This window comes from Ixodes scapularis, unplaced genomic scaffold (assembly GCF_016920785.2).
Source record: "Ixodes scapularis isolate PalLabHiFi unplaced genomic scaffold, ASM1692078v2 PGA_scaffold9__187_contigs__length_104089568, whole genome shotgun sequence".
NCBI lineage: Eukaryota > Metazoa > Arthropoda > Arachnida > Ixodida > Ixodidae > Ixodes > Ixodes scapularis.
The window spans coordinates 54,890,561-54,906,674 of NW_024609884.1; the positions used below are offsets into that span (position 1 = coordinate 54,890,561).

Genomic DNA, 16,114 nt, shown 5'->3' on the forward strand with positions numbered 1-16,114 from the left:
TCTTGCATGGACCGTGTCGTAACTACGCCGACGCGTTGATCGGTTTCCAGGTTGCGTGGTGGCGCGGATGTTTACCCTTAAGCATGGCTCGGAGAAGGCTTTCCTGCAGCGCATGCCAATCAGTCATTCCTGTTTTGACGATCAACGGCTGAGCCGAGAACAAAACCCGGAACTAGGGGGGGGGGGGTCTGATCGGGTAACTGCGGAGCTTACCGTCGAACGAGATCGCTTCACAATGCTCATTTGAGTCAATGGTTGAATTTGCTGCCCACTTTTCAGATTCAGCATTGGGTGAACAGCACGTTGAAGAGGACAAACTGTTTGTTAAAAAAACACTCGTGCCGTCAACCCTACCAAATTTGACAGTATTTAATGTATTGATTAATGCGCTCGGCAGAACGTTCGCGCACATTTCTTCTGCCGAAGCGCGCCCCCGCCTACACTCTAAGAAATGCCTGCGCGTCTACTTACCCGCAAAACACTCGAACAGCCAATTTCTGCGAGCTACGAAATCAGCTCAGCGAATGATGAGGCGGCACATATGTGTCATTACGCAATGCCAGCATGACACTTTGCATTACGTAATGCCACAGCACAGACTTCATTTTTAGGTCTAAACGGAATTTCCGCCTTATCATTCGCTGAGCTGATTTCGTAGATCGCAGAGATTGGCTCGTTGACGCGCAGGCATTTTTAGAGTGTAGGTATGTAGTACACTCTAAAAAAAAAGCCCGTGCGTCTACTTTCCCGCACAACACTTGGAGAGCCAATCACCGCAACGTACGGAGGCAGCTCAGCGAATGGCGATGCCGAAACATATGTTTAGACCAAAAAACGCAGTCTGAGTTGTGACATTAAGCAATGCAAAACATCACGCTTGCATTGCTTAATATCAAACTCAGACTGCGTTTTTTTTTCTAAACATATGTTTCGGCATCGTCATTCGATGAGCTGCCTCCGTACGTTGCGGTGATTGGCTCTCCGAGGTTGTGCGGGAAAGTAAACGCACGGGCTTTTCTTAGAGTGTATGTAGTACGTATGAAGAATGTAAAATGAAAACTGTTGCTGTGGCTGACGTTCGTTTTCAACGGGAAGAGAGAATGCCCACGCGTACTGGTAGCCTCCTTAGGAAGGGCCAAAACTACGACCTAGGCCGCAAGACCGACCCGAAAGGGGGAAGGGATCAGAAGAGGATCGGAGAGGGCGATTCATTTGGTCAGGGATTTCTGGATTAGTACTAGAGTTGAATCGGGAAAGCCCCTTGACAAGGTGGATGCTCCCGAACGTTCTGCTGGAAATATTGCCCGCAGAAAACGGTTGACTGTGATGGTCGCGACACGAAGGCCTGACTACTCCCTGCCGCATGCCGGAAAGTTAGGTGCGCGTTGCGAGTCGAACCATGCAGCCAGGTACATTCCTAAACAATAGTTACAATTCAACTATTTGTGCTCTTTGTTTCTATGTTCCAACTCCCCATTTGCTGTGTCCTAACCGCTTTTTGGTTTCTTGATGACAAGATAATGCTTATGATTTACTTTCTCCTTAACTAGTACCGCGTGTCTTCAGTGGCAGTGGTAAACACATCGAGTACGACTTCAAAAGGTATGCGCTAGAAGCTCCTTCCAAACCAGGGCTGGGTAGTGTCGATATAAAAATGTGTTGCGATGGTATCTTGAGATACCTTCGAGTGTCTGTATCTCTGTATCGAGAATTCGAGATACATTTGTAACATCTATTTGTATCTAGTAGTGAAATGCATTTACAATGTATCGCTTGTATCGCGATACTTTGCCGTACTTAGGTATCTCTACATTTGTCGCTCTTTTTAAGATAAATTTAAAGGATAAAAACATCTGTTTGGTGCAAGTTGCTTCGGAATTTATAATATTAACTTGCCCTATAACATGATCCATCTCAGTCACCAACATTAGAAAAAAGAGAAAAACTGTTGTTTAAAGACGTTTATTTTCAAGAATAACAAAATCAGCTCCTGTTGCAAAGCCCTCCACTCTTTCCAATTTAGCAGAGCGAACGCCGTAAAGAAGTTGAGCCGCTTTGAATCAGAATGGCATGGAAGGTTTTATTTGCCAGCAAGCAGTGAACTGTTTTCCAGCACGACGCAAACGGTAGGACCCAGCGTTCGCATTGGACTGCTCGGGCCCAATTCCGTCGCAGACTTCTCGGTCGGAAACCAATGCGGAGCGCATGTTCGTCTGCTTCTTGCACAAATTGCGATGATGTCAGAATGCTCAGCTCTTAATGGATGATTGAAAAACAAAATACTAGGTAGACCTCAAGGCATCTAGCATAGAGGGCTACCCACAATCCTTCCAATCAAAGCCAATCAGTGCTCGGCGTCGTTCGGACATCCCCGCAACCCATGCGTAAAAAGCAGACGACTTGCTCTCTGCCTATAGTGTCACGCTACTGCATGTCTTCGTGGTGTTATTGCACCCCACAGCCAATGACCAATTCCCCTTACACCCCATCGTATGCGGCAAACAGCCTAAAGACTGATTCACACAGTTGCGACCGACTCCGACACAACCTGTTTTTAAGCCTCTTGTGAGTGCTTACGACAGTCAGCGCAGCCGCAGGGATGGCGATCGCTTAAAAGCTGGTTGTGTCGGTCGCAACGCACTCAAACGCAAATGAACTAACCAGCCGTAAACCAGACGCACTTCGCAAAACCGCGACACTCACTATCACTACAATGCACAGCGCCATGGTGTAGGGAGCGGCGTCTGCTCTCGGATACATTTGACGTCACGAGTGCTCCTTCTCGTTGTTGCCAGCAGGGTGGCAGCAGGTGATATGGAGGTGTACGCGTAAACTTCAAAATTTTTTTCCTCAAAAGAAAATTAATATGTTGATTAAATAATTTGGTAGACATACTCACGGGTAGATATTTAGTACATGGTGAAAATTTATTAACATCAGTGGTAATAAAACCTGAGACTCAGGAACACAGAAGGGGACGAACACAACACAACGACTCAATTGAGACGTTGTGTTGTGTTCGTCCCCTTCTGTGTTCCTGAGTCTCGGCTTTTATTACCATGAATCATCACCAGCTCGCTTGTTTTTTTTTAAGTATCATTGCAGTTAACATCAGTGACCGTCAATATTTCGCCTTTTTAAAGAAACACTGACACCCACCCATTAATGTTTATGCCAGGCGATTTAATATGGTGTCCGAAGACTATCGAATCAATATTTTGCTACATCGTCACATATATTTTTAATATAGTAAAAAAACGAAACTGCTCGGAACTGAAACCGAAACTGGACTGTGGAGGAAGCAGAAATATAGAGTAGAGAGTTGCCGGAAGTCACGTGGCTACACCTAACCGCGTTTCCTTTTTTTTTTTTTTTTCCCCTTTGTTTTTCCAGCCGTGCGAAGCACACGAAAAACGCGCACGTCGCACGAAAAACGCGAAAGTTAAGCACTTCGTACAATGTCAAACACTTCATGCTTGACGTTTCCGCGTTTATCAAGCTCTGACCAAATCGCATTCGTAAGACGAGCGATGTCTTCAGCCAGGAGAAGGGGGCGACAACTCGGCGACGTCTTTGTGAGAATCAGCTTGGTGGTCGGGCGTGGCGTACGGAATAAATCCTGAGTGTTTTGATCGGTAAACGATTTCTCTTTCGAAGCTAGACAGATTCGCCGGTACCTCAAACAAGAGTTCTGAAGTAGAGGTCCCACGCACGTCGTCCGTCGCCATCGCTTAGTCTGCTTCATTCAGCCGTCCAGCACGCGACTCTCGCGATACGACGCCATGTTGAGAATTAGGCAGAGAATGCACCGAGTGCTGCTGGTTCTCTGTGCAACATTTTTTTTTTTTTTTTTCAAGCAACGTATTTGCAGTTTTTTAGAAGCTACGAAAAATGGGTATAATTTTTTTATATTTAATATTGAGACTGTGCCTTCAATGACTCACGACTTTGATTATGTTTGGCGTGTGCGTCTAAACCATAGAGAACGGCGCGTTACCACGGAGAAGAGAGGGAGCGCAACTCAAGCCGGCCAGTTCTCTCTCGGTCGACGGTTTTCGGGCGGAAGGAAAACGAATTTCGAGCCGCTAATTGTGTTCTGGGTAATTGGGCTTTCATACGTCATGTACAAATAAAAACCTTGGCGAGCATAAATACCCTGTCAGTGTCCCTTTAAGTTCGATTTTAGCAGGTAGGGGCCTTTCCAATACGCATCATATTTTGATGTATACATTTTTAAATGTAGTACTGCATCCGTCGCACGCGGGGTTAGGTATTCTGTCAGCGATGCGAGTCCATTACTGAAACGAGGAGCAGGGAAGTGTGCGAATGTGCCAAGGAGCAAGAGTGCTTCCTTTTTTCTTTTTTTTGTTAGCCGTATTTGTTAGGCGACTGCACCACAGTCCCTGACCGGTCACATGTGTTCTTTTGTCTTTTCAGATGGAAATAGCCTTGAGCGAGCCTTGCATGCCAAAGGAATGGTGGCCGAACAGGGTAAATACCCCATTCCTCGTTCGTTCTGGGGGCAAACCAGGCACGTAGCCAAGGAAGGGGGGGGGGGGGGGGGGGAAGAAGGGAGCCCATGGGCCCCCTCCCCCCCGAGATCTTACATTTTGCTGGGGCCTCCTCTCCCCCCTCCCCCTCACACAGCATTTTGACATGGTATGAGCCCCCCTCCCCCCGAAACTAAATCCTATCCTGGCTACGTGCCTGGGACAAACCACATTGTCTCACTTGACTCAGTGCTGCAAAACGCCGTGATGCACTACGATCCGGGCTGCGGCGCACAGAACTTCCGGAAACCCCCAAACAGTGGAAGAGAACGGACAAGGTTAAGGCTGAAGTTTAGTTTCGTGCCAGATCTCGATGGCACCAAGTAGCGAAAAAGTTGTCTGAAAAGAACTTTTTTCCAAGAGTGCCGGATACACTGCACTGAAATAATAGACCGGAGTTATACTCGGCTCTGGGTACAAAGCATGCTCTTCAAGAGGTTGGAAAGGGGGGGGGCACTAATTCAATCAGAAAAAAGGGGGATTCTGCACAAAATTAGAAGTGGCTAGAAATTATTTTAAGTACTCTCTGAAAAAAAAGCCCGTGCGTCTACTTTCCCGCACAACACTCGGAGAGCCAATCACCGCAACTTACGGAGGTGACAACTCAGACTGCGTTTTTTGGTCTAAACATATGTTTCGGCCTCGTCATTCGCTGAGCTGCCTCCGTAAGTTGCGCTGATTGGCTCTCCGAGTGTTGTGCGGGACAGCAGACTCACGTTTTTTTTTTAGAGTGGTACCCCTCTCAAGCGCTCAGTTTGTGTATCCAAAGCATTACACCTATTCTAAAAATAATATAGCGTTTTGAAGAGGTGTAATCGGTTTGAACCGCCTGCCAAACACCATTATAGGTGTTTTGAAGTTTACTGCATCGAAACCGAAATACCCGAATCGGTGAAGCGCCGAGGGGCGTGAACGGCTTTCCCGAGCAACGAGGCACTCCAGCTCCAGCGGGCGGCCCCTCGCCCAATCAGGCAAGGAAGCAGGCGTTCAATTGGACCAGGCAGATAATCGGCCACCCAACAAGCCCGGCCGCAGGCCGCTGAATCGAGTCGGCAGCGAAGCCGTCGCCGCGCCGTCGTCTCATTGGCTGCCGGCATCGGCCAGTGTCAATGATACAGCTGGTCGAGTCGTGACAGTTGGACCGCGGGAGCGCCGCCGGCCAGCACCGACAGGATAGGAAGTGCCCTCCCGAGCAGGGAGGCACCGCGCTCGGCTCCAAAGGGCAAGAAGACGTGTCGCGACCTGGCCCCACCGTGCGGCTCCGCCGAGCGCGGCATCGGGTTGTCTGGAAAGCCGGCATCTCAAAGGGGAGCGCGAGAAATTGTTTTAGCCGCTCATCCAGCTAGGCAGCCGGCTGGGTATTTCGAGATGGATGGCACGGCCTGTCGGAAGGGGAAACGCCGACAAGGCAGACGAACGCCGCTCTCTCCAGTCGGAGGAAGTGGCCGGCCACCGGAACACCGCAGGGCCATCTCCGTCATGAAGGAGGTTGTGGCACGCTTGCATCAACAACAACCGCAACAGTAACAACAACACTATAGAAAACAGTCACGACCTGACTTTATCCGTGTCCCTTTTATCAGAGTCAATATTCGTTATATTAGATCGTTCATGTACGCATATCGCCAGGATCACTCAGAGGTAAAGGCCCCTATCCCCGAGTATGCGAGAAAAGTTAACATATACCGTATTTACTCGGGTATTAGCCGCACTGTTTATAAAGAAAACCCGAGGGTTGGCTTTTCCGCGGAGCACGCCGATTGCCAATCACCGCTATTGACAGCATGATTCCAGCTGTTTACAGGACAGAGATAAGGTCTTCGCGCGAAGATACCATCTGTGAAGATTGCGTTTGTATGGAGAATCGTGTTCTCGATCTAGTTATTCGCTATGTTATTTATGCGCAACGCAATGATTGGCTGTATATGTGTTCTGCGGTAAAGTAGACGCAAGGGCCTTGTTCATAAATAGTGCGGCTATTACTCGAGTAAATGCGGTATATATATAGTTAAATTTGTTAATTACATTTTTAGTTGTTGAAAATAGACATAGGGTTTCAATAAGAAATTTGCCGAGCGTCGTCCAAAACCGCTAAATCAGTCATTTCTAGAAAGGCTTTGAGCGCGTGAGAAAGCGCAGTAGTGCTCTGAAGTTACCACTCGTGAAGCAGGTACAAGGCTGGGACTAGATAAGAGACGGAAAAATCGCGCAATCGCCTTACCGCAACCCTAGCCTTGTACCTGCTCCACGAGTGGTAACTTTGGCGCACTACTTTCTCACGCGCTCAAAGTCTTTCTAGAAATGACTGATTTAGTGGTATTAAATAACGCTCGGTAAATTTCTAATTGTGATCATGTTTATTTTCAATAGTTGAAAAGTTAATTAACGAATTGTATTTAATTACTCACCTGAGTGTGGCGGTTCTTCGCCATCGAATGTCCGCCGATCTGAAGGAGCGTATAGTGAAGACGGCATTTACGTAGTAGTAAAGAAGCCCTTTTTTTAAATCTGTCGCGATGTCTCGTAAATATTGACACCTCCGTTCCTTCCAAAAATCGTGCATAATGTGAGTCGCGCATAATAACGAGACAAAAAAATCACGTATTTTCACACTGAATTCCCAAAATGGTGTCCATATAGCGGGAGTGCCCCACAAGATAGGACATTCGAGAAGATGAACACGAGTTGGTGATTGCACATCCTGCTGAGGTTACTGTTATCGATCATCTTTCACAAATCATTTCCTGCGTACAGAGAAGCGAGTGATTCGCGGTTTCGACCGAGACCATCCGAGACGGGCGGACACATCCGGCGCTCCTCTCGGCGAGGCTGCCTCGAGCTCTGGGCGACGCAACAGGCGCAGCCCGCGCATTGGCAGGCGACCATTTGCATGTCCGCCACTTCCGCAGCCGGCACGCGGCAGCGCGCGACGCGGCCCTGTCGCGCCCGAAGGCGAAAGGGGGCGCCTTCCCTTCCCGAGCAGTCGCAAGCGACCCAGTTTCTCAGCCGTTAAAACAGTGTTTATCATCGTTACACCCGCGCCGGATTAGCATACAATTCCGTCGCCGCGGTGTATGACAACCACTTGGAGCGGAACATGACTGGCGACAAGCAGTGCGCTCGCTCCTCGGCCATTGTCGCCCTCCTCGCAAGGAGGCGCGGGCTCCCGATTCAGAAATCCGGTGGCCCACCAGGAAGCGGGCTTTCCCGCCACGCACAAACGCCCCCGCGCCCCGCGCTCTCGCCACTTGGCAGGGCGCGAACCAAAGCACGCGTGTCGCTCGCGAGCTCCCCATCGCGGCTCCATTTGGAGCGGTTACACGCAAGGAGGTGACGAGGGCATATGCGCAGGGGAGCAGAAAGGCACCGGGAGCTCTTCGCTTATACCAATTTGCTTTGGATACTGGTGGTCATTCATCAAGATCCGAAAGCTCCCGCTGCAGAACCCTGGGTTCAATCTCTACCTTTGCCCGTTTCGATTTGCATGAGCATCGTACCGGCGTGCGGTCGTGTATAGCTGTGATAACGAACGTTAAAGACCTCAGGCTAGCAGTGGTATCGTACTGGCTGAATGTCTGATTTACAGCTGAGACACCAGACGCCCATTGGGGCTGAATAACTCCCGCTTTCTAAACATACACGAAGCCCACAATTTCTTCAAGGTACGTTTCTTGAAGAACAACGCTGCTGCTACACCACCTCTAGGATAATTTGTCACAAATCAAAGAATGCTTCGCAGCCGTATCCATCGTTCGAAAAGGATTCCCTAAAACTTGTTTCTCGGATGCCTTTCGGCAAAATAGTCCCTTTTATGAAATCGGTTTTAATGCGGTCGATCAAGCCAGAACGCAGGGCGCCATGTCCCTCGGAACAGGCAGGTTTCCACCGTCCAGTAAAGTGCAACGACAAGATACGCGGATCGACTTTAGGCTCATTGAAAATAGGAGATCGCCAGGCAGGCACCCGAAACATGCGGGTGTAAACACAAGGTGGAGGCCAGTGCTGCCCTGGTTTATACCGAAAACAAAAATTGAAAACGTAGAGGCTCGTACAGAAAAGAAGGAAGAAAAAAAAGACCCCATCCCACGTATTTTAAGATTTATGCTAAAGTCGTCCTTCCCTTTTTAATTTATATTGAATTGTGTCTCGTGTTCATCGTGGCTCCTGGTTCTAGAATATGCTGGTCGGAAGATGAAATTTAACTGATTCGCCACACATAACTAAGTGTGTGCGTGAGATGGAGAGAGCGAAAGAGAGACAGCCTGAAAGTTTGAAAGATCTCAATTGTGTTCCTAGTAAGGTTTGAAAGGACCATACAAAGCTTTCCCGGTGTAAAGGGAACAAAAGAAGACCTTCGTCGTCAAGTCGCCCTTATGCACCAGACGCAGAAAGAGCACGCGACAAAGCGGCGTCACGCTTCGAGCCTCAAGGATACTAGAATATATATGACAGAGCTAAAAGAATGCTGGCAAGGTGGCCTTATAAGCTATTTGTTTTTCCTCAAGTTTTGAAATTTTTATACCTGTGGCAACCGTTTTTTATCCACTCTGGTAGTCGCAACGTTTCTATGTTGTTTAGTAACGGCAGGATTGTAATCTCCGCGTAACCGACCCCTCTCCAAATTTCCTTGCACAGCGCTCTAAGTTATGTATTTATTGTATATATATATATTAAAAGAATCCGTGAGAAGCGCAGTAGTGCGCTATAGTTACCACTGGTGCAGCAGGAGCAAGGCTATCGGCGCGATAAGGCGCCCGCGCGATTTCTCAGTCTCTTATCATAGCCCCAGCCTTACCCCTGCTGCACCCTTGATGTGGCGATCGGGGATTAACCAGGAAACGTTTCGGGACCTGGTCTGTCCTCCTTCTGTCCGGTGAACACCTGAATGAACTTCGTTTTCTTTCATCGGTATAAAATAGTCACGGAAAGTAAAAGAAGTCTGAAAAAATACTTACAGCTAGAACAAATATCTACCAAATAAAATCCCACTTAATAGTTTAATGCAATAGGACTAAAAAGGCAATACACCTTATTATACTATTAAAAAAAAGAAGTTATCTTAGTTAAAACCAGTTTTGGAACATGTAGTTGGCGTGAAGTCAACAATACCTGGTGTCATATTATGTTGATCATTTGTTAAAATTGTCGCTCGTGTCGTATAAAAAGATGAAACGAAAAAAAAACAAAAAGAAAAAAAGAAGAGAAAAGAACATATGCGGCGCTGAATATATCTGTATCGAATATCAAGGACAAAGGACGGTTCGTGTAGAGATGTCAAGGCCCTTCGGTTTTGTTGTATGAAATTTATAAATAATGACTTCGGATTCCTTATTTTTTCGGTCTCTGGTGCTTCTAAAGCCACCTTCAAATATAATGAAACTAAAATCAGAAACATTACGTTCATTAGAGTTAAAGTGACGAGAAGTCGTAGAGGCGCACAATGCCGGTAAGGGTGCTGTATCTTAGTCAAATGAGCACACACTTCACACGATTGCGGATCAAATAGAGGACACACAACCAAAATATTACATTTCTAGATTGTTTTTTGACATTTACAAAATTTACGAAAACGGGATTTTTGAGAAAATCGACTTCAAACTTTTAGCATTTGTTATTTCTCACAATGTTTACGTGAAGGTGGCTAAGCGGCTAGTCAATAGATCGTAATGTTATTATATTTATAATGGGCTTGCTTTGGGCTTTCTGAGCTAAGGAAAGAAAACGCACATTAATTACAGACAAAGAAGTTGTTCACGACAAGTTTGACAAGTTTGACATTTTGTTTAGAAAAAAGATAAAATTTCTAAAACTATTTGAATACGTCAAGGTGTCTTTAGTACCTATTAAATGAGCAGAAAACATTAAGAGGGTGGAAAAAAGAAACTAGCGGCAGCAGAGGGTGTCAAACACGCGACCTGCGGCGGCAGGCCAAAATACTAGTTTCTGCCACTGCGGCTTCTACGCTTCGTAATTCGAGAACAAAAAATCTGGGGAACATGCGGTTTGCGCACTCCTTCATTTGAGAAGTGCCCCCAAAACATATATTTTTTTCGTGAAAATGAAAAATAGACAAATTTAGCCTGCCCGATTTGAGATGAAACCACCCATATATATATATATATATATATATATATATATATATATATATATATATATATATACTGTGCTAGACAGTGGCGTCGCATAATGATCAACGGACGCAACCACACTGCAGTCCCAATAGTGGATATGCTTGCAGACTGCAAAAGCCCGCGCGCGTTGGGTGGTCAGGGATGTCGCGGTAATGCCAACATTTGGGAAGCACTCGTCAGCCGGTGTAAGAAGACTGTCGAGTGTCCGCAAGAGTTGTCATCCTCGCGTCGGCAACAAGCGCCCCCGAAGCATTGCGTCCTGCGTGCTGACAATGGAGACGCGGAGAGGAGCTGCGGGGCGAGTAGGGGTCAGGCACAGATGTCCGCGCGGAGGTGTCCCCCTTTTTCAGCGCGCTTCGTCACGGGATCGAGGAAGTGTTCCTGGACTGTCATCGTGCGCACTCTCTTCCGATCGTAAACATGAGCTCCCCCTCTCCGCTGTGACATCGCTCAGCCGCCCGACCAGGCGTAATGCTGTTAGCATAGAGGCCGTGCTGCACTGGCGGACGTGCATATTACTGTGACAGATTGCATTCACCGCATCCGAGAGCTGGGCAAGACCTGGTCTGGCTCGACTTCTCTTGGCCTGGACAGTGCTACGTCAAGCACTTCCATTGTTTGACGTGCCCGCCGGACCGCAATATTGCGTCCGTCTGTGACGCGAGAAAAATTGACCCTAATCTTCTTTGCTTTGCGGAGGCTGCGAAAGAGGCCCCTTGGGCTCTCTCGTTGCTCACTTCGGGAGACAAGGCCACTGTCGTTCACAAAGTCCGCGGTCATTTGTCAAGCTCGGTTCGGAAGGGCATTTGGATTGGGATCGAACGATCGGCAGACGCGGATTCAATTCCCCACGCTCGCACGCTTCGATTTCGGCAGGTCGCGACGAGGCATTCTTGCTTGGGTAGGGTGCACAGCAAAAGATCTTATGGAATTGGACAGGAAGGACGACCACGTGAACGAGGCTATGCTTCGGATGCGGGGGTTCTTAACTTTTCTTTTTTTAGTTAACCGTCTATATAGAGAGAGAGAAAAAAAAAAACTTTAGGCATGGGTGAACGCCAAATTCACGATTCGTCTCAAAGAATCATCGCACTGTCAGCTGAGGTGATCGCCGCCTCGTGAGAATGATTGCGACGAGTGCACAGACGAATATTTGTCGGTGCAGAATCCCACAGACGCATGTAAATTCTCAGCCTCCACAGATAGGTCCACCAAGCTTCCCAAAATAGTGTGTGTTTCGTTGCATGTCATCTCTCGTTTGTACACCACTTGGGACGCCCTTTTAAGACAACCGGATAATGGAGTTCCAGATCGATGATTACTAAATATAAAGTGCATACAACGACTCCGTTTCTCTTTAAATTTACACGCGGGAATATCGAGGGCGGTAGATAAATGCGTGCCAGGCGATCGAACCTTGACTTTATTTTATGTTAATTGAAAAAAATATCGTAAAGAAAAAGAAAAACAACAAACAGGCGCAATACAATGAAGTCGTACAAAGAAATTACAGAGAGGAATGCGATTTCCGGTGTCATTTGCCTCTCATCTAGAATACTGTCCTTAAATTAGCTACGCTTCGGAGTAACGACACTTGGCCATATTGGGTCTAAAAATTGTATGCTTGCCAGTTATGTGAAGCTTCATCTGAAATCACAGAAAAGTCTTTTCCACCCTCCACAAATGTGTAAACAGTTCGCGACAGAGCAAAGCAATATTACACGAGCTTCCTAAGAGCGAATCTAATGCTGAGGAAGTCGCACGTTTGAATCACGACGATAGCCCAGCTGCGTCTGCACTGCATACGAGCCTAAATGGCGGCGCCCACAACAATGTCGGGGAACGGAGTGCCGATACTCCAAGCGCAGCTCGTTTAGCGGCTCTGATGGAGAAAATCGGTCGTCGTTCTTTTTTCGGCGCGGCGGAACCGCCCGAACTTTTCGGTCGTGGCTGTGGGCCCGGCTGCCAACCAAGACTCTGGTGAGCTCCACAGCAGTACCCATGCAAGATACGACACATTTAATTACACTAAAGAGCCAGATCAAGTTGATATTTTCATGTGGGGATTATTCACTAGCGGCCATAGCTGTGTGCGCGACTGCTGAGCGCGTGCTGGCGGCGAGCTTCCACAGTTCTTTTGACACGTGCATTCCACACCATCAAGATTGCCTGTCTTAGCAGCCTATAAATGTGAGCTCGTTGTGAGCACGCGCAGTGAACAATGCACTCAAATATGGCGCCGAGTGAATGAACACTATATGGCACAGCTAGAGGACCTGAGGATGACTATCAACGGTGCAAGACGACATGTTCTATAGACCAACACGCGGCCCTGACGTCACGCAGCTGCGGTGGCGCTGTCGACGGCACTACGCATGCGCAGACGCTTCACGCGAATTCGGTTTCTGCGCAGGCGCAGTGCCCACACCTGGTGTGGGCAAACGCGGACTTGTCTGGAAACAGCCTGTCGGTCTATACAACACTTGAGTCTTCGGAAATGAATAAGTTTAGAGGTGCGAGGTCCTAATCTAAACTATGTCAGATTTACAAAACAACAACAACCAAAAAAAAACAAAAAAAACATTAGGGACCGTTGAATAATAGCCACATATATTCCTCAGAACTACCCAAAGTACCGTATTTACTTTAGGAATATGTAAACCTTCCAATAAATGAAGCCAGCGGAACAACGCGTCTATTTTCCGGCAGAGCACCTAAAAAAAACAATCGCTGCGACAAAGAAAAAAAAAAGAAAAAAAAAGAAGAGAACGAATGAAGATACGGAGGTAATGCTTGGTTCTCAGTATGCAGTCTTCGTTGGCTGGAGCACTAAGCATCTGCTCGATGCATGCGTCCCAGCGCAGATGGAGTTTCGTATGCTATTTCGCATAACTATTTCCGTAGATCACGATGCTCGATTTTTTCGCTCTAGAGAAAACTGACCTGCGGTTTTTTTTTTCTGCACTTCCAAAAGAAGAAAAAGAAAAGGGGGGGGGGGGGGGGGGGGGCTCGTGTTGGGAGGTATGTTATCCTCTCATTATCGCCACCTATTCTCAAGGCAAAATGAAAGTCGTGTACCTGGCACAAAATTTCGGGGCAGCTCCAACCTTCTAGCCGAAGCCCTATCCTGTTTATTTATCCCTTAATAAGAGTGATTATCTCGCATGGTTCACCCTATATTAGTCTTGAACGTGAAAGGATTGCCAAAGTAAAGTCAAGCGAGAACGAATTGACGCTAAAGCGAGTCCTAGATGATTGTCGAGAGCATGCGATGCAGGCCGTGCAAAAAGCCTTCCGATTCAATCCGATTCAAGGGCGCGGCGCCATCATGTAAAAGCTTATACGAGTGGTGCGCCTGTCAGAGCTCACGAAACAGCATGTGTAGAGGCATGCGACTGACATTACGCGAAAAGTAAAAAGGAAAAAGCGAAACTTAGCGGGATTCGCTCTAATAAAAGCAGAGGACACCCGAGAGCCAATCGCTGAATGAATTATGAGTAGTTTAATTATATACTTTTGAATCATGGCGGAGAATAAAAATCAATGTAATTTAAATCATGACTTAATTCATCATTTAAACCAGACCAGTTTTACTATCATTATTTAAATGAAACCTTTCCAGTAAAAGTGACCCCGAAATTATTTTGATTTACTGTTCGTTTTGATGCGCAATATTTTGTTTTTAAATTTAAGTAAAATAATCATCAAGCAAGCAAGCAAGGCTGAACATGAGCAAAAAGAACTTAGAAGTGCTCAAATCGGGGCGTTGATGTTGATTTTTGCGTTCCGCTTCGTTCGTCAGCTATTGCAACAAAATCGGAACGCTAAACAAGGAAACAAGATCCAGAAAAGTAATGTCCTTTTGCAATCAAGTCAGAACGCAAAAAAAAAGAAAAAAAAATCAAATTAAGATTTATATTTATATATTTTTTTGTCTCAGTATGGGGAAGATTGCACAAATAAAACGTTGCTAATCAATCGGTACTTTACAATTACGGTAATTCTTTCTTCTGCATAGTTATCGGGTGGAACAAATTTATTAATCAATCTGTCATAATACATTCAGTGGTGAAGGATCACCATTTTCTAGCTACAGTGATTTAAATAAAATTAATCGATTTAAATCAAATAACTTTGATTTATTTCAGTTATCTTTTAACAGTCATTCTTCCACCCTGTTTTAAATTGACTAATAGGTATTTGTAGTGATCATGTAACATTTTCATTTTCTTGGCATTTTTTCGGTGCAGTTGCTGATGTGACGCGACCTCAGCAACTGTTTTCCTCGCATAAACCGAAGCTAATGTGGACAAAACTACACATGTGGTGCTTAATACAACTAAGTTGTCATTAACAAATGGTATACACCATCCCCAAGTCGCCTGAATGTCTCCGAAGCAATGTGTCGGTCTGCGTATTGTTACTGCGAAGAAGACGAAGAGCGCACCTTGCAAATGACGGGCACGCACCGGCCCGAGCCGGGTCGGCGGGAACCTTCATCAGTCACATGTCCAGTTGCGGTGCTCCTTTTCTGGCCAACATCGTAACCATTTCTCTACTGGACTAGGTTCGAGCCGTGGCCAGAGTGTCCCCATATGACGGAGGTTCATTGCTGCGTAGGCATTTGGACTCCGCGTCAATGGATTCCCAGTTGTTTGGTTCATAATAGCCCTTTTGCCGGGACGTAGGTTGGGGTAGCAGATTAACCTCCGGAATTGCATGTCACTTCCGTGAGCACCCTCTCCGAAGTATAGGAACGCTATCGGCTTTGCACGGCAACACCGAGAAGACAACGAGCGCCTGCTAGTACTTTTGACTTCCATTCAACCGAACTTCTGTGTGTGTGTGTCTCTCTCTCTCCTGTCTTCCCGTAAAGAATAAACACCACGCGCAGCGCGGACACCCCCGTAATTCCGCATTCCCGCGGCGTACACCCTCCAATGCCGCGCCACATGCGATGAATTGCCGACTCATATTCAGTCCGTACAAAGTCGTCGTTGTTCGATTGATAACACCCCCATAGAGCGAGCGCATTTGCATAAGTTTGGCAAACAGGTAGCCTAGATACTTGAGCGAGCCCGAGAGCTACACGGAAGAGCGTGGGTTTTTATGGTGCTTTCCGTGGGTTTTTTACTCCATTGTCGGAAGAGTTTGCCCCGCGTTCCATTTGTTTACTCAGGTCCTTGATTTCAACCTCCGTAAACTTTTTGTTTTCATTTTCTAATACGTTTGTTGAAGGCCTCGCGACCGCATCTCTCATAAAAAGGACGCGGTTGAAATTGATCACAAGGACGTATTTGGCGATAGAAAGACTTGGAAGCCTAGAAACGCTGAAGTTACGCAACTTTGGAGTCTGCTGACATACACCGAACAGGAACTTGGCCCGGGCCAGTTCAGCTCAGTGGATTGAGAATACAACCGTACACAAAAGAC

General features: G+C 46.8%; 1 protein-coding gene across 1 annotated transcript in view; it reads left to right on the forward strand.

Moving 5' to 3' along the window:
* Positions 1–4,437: 4,437 nt before the first annotated feature.
* The window catches only part of LOC8033744 (knirps-related protein), a 109,029-nt gene continuing 97,352 nt past the window's right edge, over positions 4,438–16,114 (forward strand). Inside the window, exon 1 of the mRNA XM_040500147.2 lies at positions 4,438–4,491. Coding sequence (XP_040356081.1) covers positions 4,438–4,491 — 54 coding nt within the window. The remainder of the gene's footprint in view (positions 4,492–16,114) is intronic.